Source organism: Oncorhynchus keta, chromosome 2 (assembly GCF_023373465.1).
Source record: "Oncorhynchus keta strain PuntledgeMale-10-30-2019 chromosome 2, Oket_V2, whole genome shotgun sequence".
Classification (NCBI taxonomy): Eukaryota; Metazoa; Chordata; class Actinopteri; order Salmoniformes; family Salmonidae; genus Oncorhynchus; species Oncorhynchus keta.
Window position 1 is genome coordinate 11,310,541 of NC_068422.1, and position 13,591 is coordinate 11,324,131.

At 49.6% G+C, this 13,591-nt stretch overlaps 1 protein-coding gene across 2 annotated transcripts in view; it reads left to right on the forward strand.

Moving 5' to 3' along the window:
- Positions 1-982: 982 nt before the first annotated feature.
- Positions 983-13,591, forward strand: part of LOC118371002 (pseudokinase FAM20A-like) — a 49,665-nt gene continuing 37,056 nt past the window's right edge. The window contains exon 1 of one of the 2 annotated variants that reach the window (XM_052471861.1): positions 983-2,272. In XM_052471861.1, coding sequence (XP_052327821.1) covers positions 1,878-2,272 — 395 coding nt within the window. In that variant the 5' untranslated portion in view covers positions 983-1,877. The remainder of the gene's footprint in view (positions 2,273-13,591) is intronic. The other variant, XM_052471865.1, reaches the window with a different exon arrangement.

Consider the following 13,591-nt stretch of genomic DNA (forward strand, 5'->3'; position numbering starts at 1 on the left):
GAGAGGTTGTTGAGGGGGTGTGAAGAGGTTGTTGAGGGGGTGTTGAGAGGTTGTTGAGGGGGTGTGAAGAGGTTGTTGAGGGGTGTTGAGAGGTTGTTGAGGGGTGTGAAGAGATTGTTGAGGGGGTGAAGAGGTTGTTGAGGGGGTGTTGAGAGGTTGTTGAGGGGGTGTTGAGAGGTTGTTGAGGGGGTGTTGAGAGGTTGTTGAGGGGGTGTTAAGAGGTTGTTGAGGGGGTGTTGAGGGGGTGTGAAGAGGTTGTTGAGGGGGTGTGAAGAGGTTGTTGAGGGGGTGTTGAGAGAGTGTGAACAGGTTGTTGAGGGGCTGTTGAGAGGGTGTGAAGAGGTTGTTGAGGGGCTTTTGAGAGGTACTTGGTGGGGGGGTTGATGGGGTGTTAAGGGGCTGTTGAGAGGTTGTTGGGGGGGTGTTGAGGGGATGTTGAGGGGGTGTTAAGAGGTTGTTGAGGGGGTGTTGAGAGGTTGTTGAGGGGGTGTTAAGAGGTTGTTGAGGGGTGTTGAGAGGTTGTTGAGGGGGTGTTAAGAGGTTGTTGAGGGGGTGTTGAGGGGGTGTGAAGAGGTTGTTGAGGGGGTGTGAAGAGGTTGTTGAGAGGATGTTGAGGGGGTGTTGAGAGGTTGTTGAGGGGCTGTTGAGAGAGTGTGAAGAGGTTGTTGAGGGGCTGTTGAGAGAGTGTGAACAGGTTGTTGAGGGGCTGTTGAGAGGGTGTGAAGAGGTTGTTGAGGGGCTGTTGAGAGGTACTTGGTGGGGGGGTTGAGGGGGTGTTAAGGGGCTGTTGAGAGGTTGTTGGGGGGGTGTTGAGGGGATGTTGAGAGGTTGTTGGGGGGGGTGTTGAGGGGATGTTGAGGGGGTGTTAAGAGGTTGTTGGGAGGGTGTTGAGAGGTTGTTGAGAGGGAGTGTTGAGAGGGTGTTGAGGGGGTATTGGGTGGGTGTTGGTAGGTTGTTGAGGGGAGGGTGTTGAGGGGGTGTTGAGGTGTTGTTAAGAGGTTGTTTAAAGGGTTTGTTTTCACACCTGACACTCCTCTCCCCTGTAACTATTCCCCAGGTCGTTGCTGTAAATGAGAACGTGTCCTCAGTCAACTTACCTGGTAAAATAACGGATACATTAAAAATAAAAAAAATAGAGGAGAGGAGAACAGAAGACATGACCAGAAACAAGGCAATTACAATGAGAAGGATTACCTAGCACACAGACCACACACACACACACCACACATACACCACACACACATACAAAGAGACCAACTCAGACACATATGCACAAACACTTGTACATCTGTTGACAGAAACACACCAAACACAAACACGCACTCAGATTTCTTTGCTCAGAGAACACTGTTCACCAGAGCCAGTTCCAGATCAAGAGGAATGTGTTCAGGAGGCAGCCAGGATATTCACACACATACACACACACTGGACTTAGACCTGCAACCTCCCACTTACAGCGTGCAACAAATACACACACATCATCAGAGCAAGACCAGGAAGACAGAAGTTAACTGAACTGCACTCTACATACTGCTTTGACAAGAGGTGGACACACACTCTCTTAACAAAGCCAAGTGGACCTCTGCTTGGAGCCACATTGCAACTTATCACTTGGTGTGAGCAACACAGTCTCTCATCTGGTCTGAGCCAGAACAAGCACCTGGAACCTGGAACATTGACTGTGTCCAACACGTTTGGGGCTTTGACCGCCTTCATCCAGGAAGATTACATACAGATAGAGACCCGGATCTGACCTGTCTCTCCCCTCCATCATTCTCTCTGGTCTCTCTCTGTCTCTCCCCTCCATCTCCCTGTATTTCTCTGTCTCTCCCCTCCATCTCTCTCTCTCTGTCTCCTCACTCTTCCATCCTCCCAGTATGATGATGAGAAGAGATCGTCTGCTCCTGGCTGTGACCCTCACAGCCATTTTCACCGCTGACCTCTACTTCGTCCTGCTCCCCAAGCTCCGCCAAAGACAACCAGGACCAGGGAATGGAGCCTGCCTCTGTCCCTCCTCCAGGGGGACTAACTTCACCCTTGCTGGGTACAGTGGTCTCACTATCCCCTGGTTCTCCAACATCACCTCCATAGACCTCCAGGGTAAGGGGGTCGGAGCTACGGACGACCCCACAGATTGGGGCTCGAAGCTGGGGAGGCTGTTTGCTCACCCCCTGTATAACATTCAGACACCGGAGCTGGGGCTGGAAGAGAGGCTGATGCAGTCTGAAGAGCTAATGGAGTATTACAGGAGGAAGGTCTCGCGCTGGGAACGGTGAGTACAGTACACAGAGACCAGAGTTTAGACCTTTCTCAGTGTTTTATGGTTGTGATTTAGTTTGGTGGGACTAGACATTTTCCCTACTGTGGCTTGGCTGTGGTGGAGGGGTAGGGTCACTGACACGACGGCTGTGGATCCCTGACACATGCAGAAACACACACACGCACAGGCACACAAGCACAGGCACACAAGCACAGGCACACAAGCACAGGCACGTCATCAACACTTTTTCTCTTCGGCAAGCAATTTTCCCATAAAGACTAATCCTATAAACTGTCTCTAAAGTCTATGTCATAAACAGCATTTAATGGAGGGCTGGTAGCAACACTCACATGTCATTGAGAGCTTATGTCTGGATCTCCCTGTGCTAGGTAAACAAGACCCTTAAACCCGATCAAACCCTTTAAACCAGTAAGAGCTGAAGAGACTGTAGCTGTCTTCGCTCCTGTTTAACCCTGTCAATCACAGGGCATTCCTCTCAGAGAAATCCTGTTTGGGCTCCAATGGTGGAAAAACACAAGAAATATGAAGAGAGAAGATTTCTCCCCCTTAGCTGTGTTTTAAATATGCACATAACAATGGCTTAGTGGGAGTGTCTTGTAGCAGCTTGTAAACAGAAGAGAAATGCACTTAGTGAGAGGATGGATGGTTTTTAGGGGACTTCTGTGGACAGTTTGGACTGTTTCATCTGGACGCTGAAAACAGGCAGTTATAGTATACTGTAGACCTTCCAGGTCAACCACTATGGTTATGGTGCATGTGTGTGGCATACATTATCATAGTCTGAATCAAGAGCACTGAAAGAGGAGGGCGATGTGGTTGTGTAGCGAGTTGCTTGCTCCCTGGTCTGTGGGTTTGTGGTATTTGGTTGTGGTCTGTGGGCAGCCTTCCTGATTACACAGACATGTCACTGTGGGCCAGTTGGGTCAAGAATACTCTTAATGAATACACTTGCTTTGACGACCCCTCCTATCATCTGACCACAACAGCTGATGATCCTTAAACACAGTGAAACAACCAACCCTCCCACTCACCGCAGTCAAAACTGGCACAACAGTGCAACAATGCAACATGCTTCCCCAGCCTCCTCAATGGTCTGAATGTTTGCTTTGGATCAGGAGTGATTCCTGCCCATACCGATTCTGTGGGGATATGTTTACAGAAGTGTCAGGAGAGGAGGAGAGGAGAGAAGGGAGATTCCTAAGGGAGGGCGAACAGCTTGGAAGCTCCGAGAGGGAGTCAGAGAGTCCAAGAGGGAGGTGGTGTGTAGGCTTTGCCACTACAAATGTTTTCCTCAGGGAATACTCTACATTTATCTTTGACTGTTCTCCTCTCAGCCTGTTCTCCCTCTCAGACTGTTCTCCTCTCAGTTTGTTCTCCTCCCAATCTGTTCTCCTCTCAGCCTGTTCTCCCTCTCAGACTGTTCTCCCTCTCAGTCTGTTCTCCTCTCAGTCTGTTCTCCCTCTCAGCCTGTTCTCCCTCTCAGACTGTTCTCCTCTCAATCTGTTCTCCTCTCAGTCTGTTCTCCCTCTCAGTCTGTTCTCCCTCTCAGTCTGTTCTCCCTCTCGGTCTGTTCTCCTCTCAGTCTGTTCTCCCTCTCAGTCTGTTCTCCCTCTCAGTCTGTTCTCCCTCTCAGTCTGTTCTCCTCTCAGACTGTTCTCCTCTCAATCTGTTCTCCTCTCAGTCTGTTCTCCCTCTCAGTATGTTCTCCTCTCTGTCTGTTCTCCTCTCTGTCTGTTCTCCCTCTCAGTCTGTTCTCCTCTCAGACTGTTCTCCTCTCAATCTGTTCTCCTCTCAGTCTGTTCTCCCTCTCAGTCTGTTCTCCTCTCAATCTGTTCTTCTCTCAGTCTGTTCTCCTCTCAGTCTGTTCTCTCTGTCTGTTCTCCCTCTCAGACTGTTCTCCTCTCAATCTGTTCTCCTCTCAGTCTGTTCTCCCTCTCAGTCTGTTCTCCCTCTCAGTCTGTTCTCCTCTCAGTCTGTTTTCATCTCAGTCTGTTCTCCTCTCAGACTATTCTCCTCTCAATCTGTTCTCCTCTCAGTCTGTTCTCCCTCTCAGTATGTTCTCCTCTCTGTCTGTTCTCCTCTCAGTCTGTTCTCCTCTCACTCTGTTCTCCCTCTCAGTCTGTTCTCCTCTCAATCTGTTCTCCTCTCAGTCTGTTCTCCTCTCAGTCTGTTCTCTCTGTCTGTTCTCCCTCTCAGTCTGCTCTCCTCTCAATCTGTTCTCCTCTCAGTCTGTTCTCCTCTCAGTCTGTTCTCTCTGTCTGTTCTCCCTCTCAGTCTGCTCTCCTCTCAATCTGTTCTCCTCTCAGTCTGTTCTCCCTCTCAGTCTGTTCTCCTCTGTCTGTTCTCATCTCAGTCTGTTCTCCCTCCCAGTCTGTTCTCCTCTCTGTCTGTTCTCCCTCTCAGTCTGTTCTCCTCTCAATCTGTTCTCCTCTCAGTCTGTTCTCCTCTCAGTCTGTTCTCTCTGTCTGTTCTCCCTCTCAGTCTGTTCTCCTCTCAGTCTGTTCTCCCTCTCAGTCTGTTCTCCTCTCAGTCTGTTCTCCTCTCAGTCTGTTCTCCCTCTAAGTCTGTTCTCCCTCTCAGTCTGTTCTCCTCTCAATATGTTCTCCTCTCAGTCTGTTCTCCTCTCAGTCTGTTCTCCTCTCAGCCTGTTCTCCCTCTCAGACTGTTCTCCTCTGAATCTGTTCTCCTCTCAGTCTGTTCTCCCTCTCAGTCTGTTCTCCTCTCAGTCTGTTCTCCCTCTCAGTCTGTTCTACCTCTCAGTCTGTTCTCCTCTCAGTCTGTTCTCCTCTCTGTCTGTTCTCCCTCTCAGTCTGTTCTCCTCTCAATCTGTTCTCCTCTCAATCTGTTCTCCTCTCAGTCTGTTCTCCCTCTCAGTATGTTCTCCTCTCTGTCTGTTCTCCTCTCAGTCTGTTCTCCTCTCACTCTGTTCTCCCTCTCAGTCTGTTCTCCTCTCAGTCTGTTCTCCTCTCAGTCTGTTCTCCTCTCAATCTGTTCTCCTCTCAGTCTGTTCTCCTCTCAGTCTGTTCTCTCTGTCTGTTCTCCCTCTCAGTCTGTTCTCCTCTCAATCTGTTCTCCTCTCAGTCTGTTCTCCCTCTCAGTCTGTTCTCCTCTGTCTGTTCTCATGTCAGTCTGTTCTCCCTCTCAGTCTGTTCTCCTCTCTGTCTGTTCTCCCTCTCAGTCTGTTCTCCTCTCAATCTGTTCTCCTCTCAGTCTGTTCTCCTCTCAGTCTGTTCTCTCTGTCTGTTCTCCCTCTCAGTCTGTTCTCCTCTCAGTCTGTTCTCCTCTCAGTCTGTTCTCCCTCTCAGTCTGTTCTCCTCTCAGTCTGTTCTCCTCTCAGTCTGTTCTCCCTCTAAGTCTGTTCTCCCTGTCAGTCTGTTCTCCTCTCAATATGTTCTCCTCTCAGTCTGTTCTCCTCTCAGTCTGTTCTCCTCTCAGCCTGTTCTCCCTCTCAGACTGTTCTCCTCTCAATCTGTTCTCCTCTCAGTCTGTACTCTTCTCAGTCTGCTCTCTTTCTCAGTATGTTCTCCCTCTCAGTCTGTTCTCATCTCAGTCTGTTCTCCTCTCAGTCTGTTCTCCTCTCAGAACGTTCTCATTTCAGAATGTTCTCCTCTCAGTCTGTTCTCCTCTCAGTCTGTTCTCCTCTCAGACTGTTCTCATATCAGTCTGTTCTCCTCTCAGTCTGTTCTCCTCTCAGACTGTTCTCCTCTCTGTCTGTTCTCCTCTCAGTCTGTTCTCCCTCTCAGTCTGTTCTCCTCTCAGTCTCTTCTCCTCTCTTTCTGTTCTCATCTCAGTCTGTTCTCCTCTCAGTCTGTTCTCCTCTCAGAATGTTCTCATTTCAGAATGTTCTCCTCTCAGTCTGTTCTCCCTCTCAGTCTGTTCTCCTCTCAGAATGTTCTCATTTCAGAATGTTCTCCTCTCAGTCTGTTCTCCTCTCTTTCTGTTCTCATCTCAGTCTGTTCTCCTCACTTTCTGTTCTCATCTCAGTCTGTTCTCCTCTCAGTCTGTTCTCCTCTGAGTCTGTTCTCCTCTCACTCTGTTCTCTCAGTCTGTTCTCCTCTCAGTCTGTTCTCCTCTCAGCCTGTTCTCCTCTCAGTCTGTTCTCCTCTCAGTCAGTTCTCCTCTGTTGTTCTCCTCTCTGTCTGTTCTCCTCTCAGTCTGTTCTCCTCTCAGTCTGTTCTCCCTCTCAGTCTGTTCTCCTCTCAGTCTGTTCTCCTCTCAGCCTGTCCTCCTCTCAGTCTGTTCTCCTCTCAGTCTGTTCTCCTCTCTGTCTGTTCTCCTCTCAGTCTGTTCTCCTCTCAGCCTGTTCTCCTCTCAGTCTGTTCTCCTCTCAGTCTGTTCTCCTCTCAGAATGTTCTTCTCAGTCAGTTCTCCTCGCATTCTGTTCTCCTCTCAGTCTGTTCTCCTCTCAGTCTGTTCTCCTCTCAGTCTGTTCTCCTCTCAGAATGTTCTCCTCTCAGTCTGTTCTCCTCTCAGTCTGTTCTCCTCTCAGCCTGTCCTCCTCTCAGTCTGTTCTCCCTCTCAGTCTGTTCTCCTCTCAGTCTGTTCTCTTCTCAGTCTGTTCTTCTCAGCCTGTCCTCCTCTCAGTCTGTTCTCGCCTCAGTCTGTTCTCCTCTCAGAATGTTCTCTCTCAGTTCTCCTCGCAGTCTGTTCTCCTCTCAGTCTGTTCTCCTCTCAGTCTGTTCTCCTCACAGTCTGTTCTCCTCTCAGTCTGTACTCTTCTCAGTCTGCTCTCTTTCTCAGTATGTTCTCCCTCTCAGTCTGTTCTCATCTCAGTCTGTTCTCCTCTCAGTCTGTTCTCCCTCTCAGTCTGTTCTCCTCTCAGAATGTTCTCATTTCAGAATGTTCTCCTCTCAGTCTGTTCTCCTCTCAGTCTGTTCTCCTCTCAGACTGTTTTCATATCAGTCTGTTCTCCTCTCAGTCTGTTCTCCTCTCAGACTGTTCTCCTCTCTGTCTGTTCTCCTCTCAGTCTGTTCTCCCTCTCAGTCTGTTCTCCTCTCAGTCTGTTCTCCTCTCTTTCTGTTCTCATCTCAGTCTGTTCTTCTCTCAGTCTGTTCTCCTCAGAGTCTGTTCTCCTCTCACTCTGTTCTCCCTCTCAGTCTGTTCTCCTCTCAGTCTGTTCTCCTCTCTGTCTGTTCTCCTCTCAGTCCGTTCTCCTCTCAGCCTGTCCTCCTCTCAGTCTGTTCTCGCCTCAGTCTGTTCTCCTCTCAGAATGTTCTCCTCTCAGTCAGTTTTCCTCGCAGTCTGTTCTCCTCTCAGTCTGTTCTCGCCTCAGTCTGTTCTCCTCTCAGTCTGTTCTCCTCACAGTCTGTTCTCCCCTCAGAATGTTCTCCTCTCAGTCTGTTCTCCTCTCTTTCTGTTCTCATCTCAGTCTGTTCTCCTCTCTGTTTGTTCTCCTCTCAGTCTGTTCTCCCTCTCAGTCTGTTCTCCTCTCAGTCTGTTCTCCTCTCTGTTTGTTCTCCTCTCAGTCTGTTCTCCCTCTCAGTCTGTTCTCCTCTCAGTCTGTTCTCCTCACTTTCTGTTCTCATCTCAGTCTGTTCTCCTCTCAGTCTGTTCTCCTCTCAGTCTGTTCTCCTCTCAGTCTGTTCTCATCTCAGTCTGTTCTCCTCTCAGTCTGTTCTCCTCTCAGCCTGTTCTCCTCTCAGTCTGTTCTCCTCAGCCTGTCCTCCTCTCAGTCTGTTCTCCTCTCAGTCTGTTCTCCTCTCAGAATGTTCTCCTCTCTGTCTGTTCTCCTCTCAGTCTGTTCTCCTCTCCTCTGTTCTCCTCTCAGCCTGTTCTCCTCTCAGTCTGTTCTCCTCTCAGCCTGTTCTCCTCTCAGTCTGTTCTCCTCTCAGTCTGTTCTCCTCTCTGTCTGTTCTCCTCTCAGTCTGTTCTCCTCTCAGCCTGTCCTCCTCTCAGTCTGTTCTCGCCTCAGTCTGTTCTCCTCTCAGAATGTTCTCCTCTCAGTCAGTTCTCTGCAGTCTGTTCTCCTCTCAGTCTGTTCTTCTCCTGTTCTCCAGTCTGTTCTCCTTCAGAATGTTCTCCTCTCAGTCTGTTCTCCCTCTCAGCCTGTTCTCCTCTCAGTCTGTTCTCCCTCAGTCTGTTCTCCTCTCAGAATGTTCTCTCTCAGTCTGTCAGCCTGTCCTCTCAGTCTGTTCTCGCCTCAGTCTGTTCTCCTCTCAGTCTGTTCTCCTCTCAGTCTGTTCTCCTCTCAGTCTGTTCTCCTCTCAGTCTGTACTCTTCTCAGTCTGCTCTCTTTCTCAGTCTGTTCTCCTCTCAGTCTGTTCTCATCTCAGTCTGTTCTCCTCTCAGTCTGTTCTCCCTCTCAGTCTGTTCTCCTCTCAGTCTGTTCTCATTTCAGAATGTTCTCCTCTCAGTCTGTTCTCCTCTCAGTCTGTTCTCCTCTCAGACTGTTCTCCTATCAGTCTGTTCTCCTCTCAGTCTGTTCTCCTCACAGTCTGTTCTCCTCTCCAGAATGTTCTCCTCTCAGTCTGTTCTCTTCTCAGTCTGTTCTCTTTCTCAGTCTGTTCTCCCTCTCAGTCTGTTCTCATCTCAGTCTGTTCTCCTCTCAGTCTGTTCTCCCTCTCAGTCTGTTCTCCTCTCAGAATGTTCTCATTTCAGAATGTTCTCCTCTCAGTCTGTTCTCCTCTCAGTCTGTTCTCCTCTCAGTCTGTTCTCCTCTCAGCCTGTTCTCCTCTCAGTCTGTTCTCCTCTCAGTCTGTTCTCCTCTCAGCCTGTCCTCCTCTCAGTCTGTTCTCCGCCAGTCTGTTCTCCTCTCAGAATGTTCTCCTCTCAGTCAGTTCTCCTCTCAGTCTGTTCTCCTCTCAGTCTGTTCTCCTCTCCAGTCTGTTCTCCTCACAGTCTGTTCTCCTCTCAGAATGTTCTCCTCTCAGTCTGTTCTCCTCTCAGCCTGTCTCTCCTCTCAGTCTGTTCTCGCCTCAGTCTGTTCTCCTCTCAGAATGTTCTCCTCTCCAGTTCTCCTCAGTCTGTTCTCCTCTCAGTCTGTACTCTTTCTCTGCTCTCTTTCTCAGTCTGTTCTCCCTCTCAGTCTGTTCTCATCTCAGTCTGTTCTCCTCTCAGTCTGTTCTCCCTCTCAGTCTGTTCTCCTCTCAGTCTGTTCTCCTCTTTCTGTTCTCATCTCAGTCTGTTCTCCTCTCAGTCTGTTCTCCTCTCAGTCTGTTCTCCTCTCACTCTGTTCTCCTCTCAGCCTGTTCTCCTCTCAGTCTGTTCTCCTCTCTCAGCCTGTTCTCCTCTCAGTCTGTTCTCCTCTCAGCCTGTCTCCTCTCAGTCTGTTCTCCTCTCAGTCTGTTCTCCTCTCAGTCTGTTCTCCTCTCAGTCTGTTCTCCTCAGTCTGTTCTCCTCTCAGTCTGTTCTCCCTCTCAGCCTGTTCTCCTCTCAGTCTGTTCTCCTCTCAGCCTGTTCTCCTCTCAGTCTGTTCTCCTCTCAGTCTGTTCTCCTCTCAGTCTGTTCTCCTCTCAGTCTGTTCTCAGCCTGTCCTCCTCTCAGTCTGTTCTCCCTCAGTCTGTTCTCCTCTCAGAATGTTCTCTCTCAGTCAGTTCTCCTCGCAGTCTGTTCTCCTCTCAGTCTGTTCTCCCTCTCAGCCTGTTCTCCTCACAGTCTGTTCTCCTCTCAGTCTGTTCTCCTCTCAGTCTGTTCTCCTCTCAGCCTGTCCTCCTCTCAGTCTGTTCTCGCCTCAGTCTGTTCTCCTCTCAGAATGTTCTCCTCTCAGTCTGTTCTCCCTCTCAGCCTGTTCTCCTCTCTGTCTGTTCTCCTCTCAGTCTGTTCTCCTCTCAGCCTGTCCTCCTCTCAGTCTGTTCTCGCCTCAGTCTGTTCTCCTCTCAGAATGTTCTCCTCTCAGTCAGTTCTCCTCGCAGTCTGTTCTCCTCTCAGTCTGTTCTCTCCTCTCAGTCTGTTCTCCTCTCAGTCTGTTCTCCTCTCAGAATGTTCTCCTCTCAGTCTGTTCTCCTCTCAGCCTGTTCTCCTCTCAGTCTGTTCTCGCCTCAGTCTGTTCTCCTCTCAGAATGTTCTCCTCTCAGTCTGTTCTCCTCTCAGTCTGTTCTCCTCTCAGTCTGTACTCTTCTCAGTCTGCTCTCTTTCTCAGTCTGTTCTCCTCTCAGTCTGTTCTCATCTCAGTCTGTTCTCCTCTCAGTCTGTTCTCCTCTCAGTCTGTTCTCCTCACTTTCTGTTCTCATCTCAGTCTGTTCTCCTCTCAGTCTGTTCTCCGCTGAGTCTGTTCTCCTCTCACTCTGTTCTCCTCTCAGCCTGTTCTCCTCTCAGTCTGTTCTCCTCTCAGCCTGTTCTCCTCTCAGTCTGTTCTCCTCTCAGCCTGTCCTCCTCTCAGTCTGTTCTCCTCTCAGTCTGTTCTCCTCTCAGAATGTTCTCCTCTCAGTCTGTTCTCCTCTCAGTCTGTTCTCCTCTCACTCTGTTCTCCCTCTCAGCCTGTTCTCCTCTCAGTCTGTTCTCCTCTCAGCCTGTCCTCCTCTCAGTCTGTTCTCCTCTCAGTCTGTTCTCCTCTCTGTCTGTTCTCCTCTCAGTCTGTTCTCCTCTCAGCCTGTCCTCCTCTCAGTCTGTTCTCGCCTCAGTCTGTTCTCCTCTCAGAATGTTCTCCTCTCAGTCAGTTCTCCTCGCAGTCTGTTCTCCTCTCAGTCTGTTCTCCTCTCAGCCTGTTCTCCTCACAGTCTGTTCTCCTCTCAGAATGTTCTCCTCTCAGTCTGTTCTCCTCTCAGCCTGTCCTCCCTCTCAGTCTGTTCTCCTCAGTCTGTTCTCCTCTCAGAATGTTCTCCTCTCAGTCTGTTCTCCTCTCAGCCTGTCCTCCTCTCAGTCTGTTCTCGCCTCAGTCTGTTCTCCTCTCAGAATGTTCTCCTCTCAGTCAGTTCTCCTCACAGTCTGTTCTCCTCTCAGTCTGTACTCTTCTCAGTCTGTTCTCTTTCTCAGTCTGTTCTCCTCTCAGTCTGTTCTCATCTCAGTCTGTTCTCCTCTCAGTCTGTTCTCCTCTCAGTCTGTTCTCCTCTCAGAATGTTCTCATTTCAGAATGTTCTCCTCTCAGTCTGTTCTCCTCTCAGTCTGTTCTCCTCTCAGACTGTTCTCATATCAGTCTGTTCTCCTCTCAGTCTGTTCTCCTCACAGTCTGTTCTCCTCTCAGAATGTTCTCCTCTCAGTCTGTTCTCTTCTCAGTCTGCTCTCTTTCTCAGTCTGTTCTCCCTCTCAGTCTGTTCTCATCTCAGTCTGTTCTCAGTCTGTTCTCCTCTCAGTCTGTTCTCCTCTCAGAATGTTCTCAGTCTGTTCTCCTCTCAGTCTGTTCTCATCTCAGTCTGTTCTCCTCTCAGTCTGTTCTCCTCTCAGTCTGTTCTCCTCTCTGTCTGTTCTCCTCTCAGTCTGTTCTCCTCTCAGCCTGTTCTCCTCTCAGTCTGTTCTCGCCTCAGTCTGTTCTCCTCTCAGAATGTTCTCCTCTCAGTCATGTTCTCCTCTCAGTCTGTTCTCCTCTCAGTCTGTTCTCCCTCTCAGTCTGTTCTCCTCTCAGTCTGTTCTCCTCTCAGAATGTTCTCCTCTCAGTCTGTTCTCCTCTCAGCCTGTCCTCCTCTCAGTCTGTTCTCGCCTCAGTCTGTTCTCCTCTCAGAATGTTCTGTTCTCAGTTCTCCTCTCAGTCTGTTCTCCTCTCAGTCTGTACTCTTCTCAGTCTGCTCTCTTTCTCAGTCTGTTCTCCCTCTCAGTCTGTTCTCATCTCAGTCTGTTCTCCTCTCAGTCTGTTCTCCCTCTCAGTCTGTTCTCCTCTCAGAATGTTCTCATTTCAGAATGTTCTCCCTCTCAGTCTGTTCTCTCTCAGTCTGTTCTCTCAGACTGTTCTCATCAGTCTGTTCTCCTCTCAGTCTGTTCTCCTCAGTCTGTTCTCCTCTCAGAATGTTCTCCTCTCAGTCTGTTCTCCTCTCAGTCTGTTCTCTTCTCAGTCTGCTCTCTTTCTCAGTCTGTTCTCCCTCTCAGTCTGTTCTCATCTCAGTCTGTTCTCCTCAGTCTGTTCTCCCTCTCAGTCTGTTCTCCTCTCAGAATGTTCTCATTTCAGAATGTTCTCCTCTCAGTCTGTTCTCCTCTCAGTCTGTTCTCCCTCTCAGTCTGTTCTCCTCTCAGTCTGTTCTCCTCTCAGTCTGTTCTCTCTCAGAATGTTCTCATTTCAGAATGTTCTCCTCTCAGTCTGTTCTCCTCTCTTTCTGTTCTCATCTCAGTCTGTTCTCTGTTTGTTCTCTCAGTCTGTTCTCCTCTCAGTCTGTTCTCCTCTCAGTCTGTCACTTTCTGTTCTCATCTCAGTCTGTTCTCCTCTCTCTATTCTCTGTCTGTTCTCCTCTCAGTCTGTTCTCACTCTCAGCCTGTTCTCCTCTCAGTCTGTTCTCCCTCTCAGCCTGTCCTCCTCTCAGTCTGTTCTCCTCTTAGTCAGTTCTCCTCTCAGTATGTTCTCCTCTCAGTCTGTTCTCCTCTCAGTCTGTTCTCTCTCACTCTGTTCTCCTCTCAGCCTGTTCTCCTCTCAGTCTGTTCTCCTCTCAGCCTGTCCTCCTCTCAGTCTGTTCTCCTCTCAGTCTGTTCTCCTCTCTGTCTGTTCTCCTCTCAGTCTGTTCTCCTCTCAGCCTGTCCTCCTCTCAGTCTGTTCTCGCCTCAGTCTGTTCTCCTCTCAGAATGTTCTCCTCTCAGTCAGTTCTCCTCGCAGTCTGTTCTCCTCTCAGTCTGTTCTCCCTCTCAGCCTGTTCTCCTCACAGTCTGTTCTCCTCTCAGAATGTTCTCCTCTCAGTCTGTTCTCCTCTCAGCCTGTCCTCTCTCAGTCTGTTCTCGCCTCAGTCTGTTCTCCTCTCAGAATGTTCTCCTCTCAGTCTGTTCTCCTCTCAGCCTGTCCTCCTCTCAGTCTGTTCTCGCCTCAGTCTGTTCTCCTCTCAGAATGTTCTCCTCTCAGTCAGTTCTCCTCACAGTCTGTTCTCCTCTCAGTCTGTACTCTTCTCAGTCTGCTCTCTTTCTCAGTCTGTTCTCCCTCTCAGTCTGTTCTCATCTCAGTCTGTTCTCCTCTCAGTCTGTTCTCCCTCTCAGTCTGTTGTCCTCTCAGAATGTTCTCATTTCAGAATGTTCTCCTCTCAGTCTGTTCTCCTCTCAGTCTGTTCTCCTCTCAGACTGTTCTCATATCAGTCTGTTCTCCTCTCAGTCTGTTCTCCTCACAGTCTGTTCTCCTCTCAGAATGTTCTCCTCTCAGTCTGTTCTCTTCTCAGTCTGCTCTCTTTCTCAGTCTGTTCTCCCTCTCAGTCTGTTCTCATCTCAGTCTGTTCTCCTCGCAGTCTGTTCTCCCTCTCAGTCTGTTCTCCT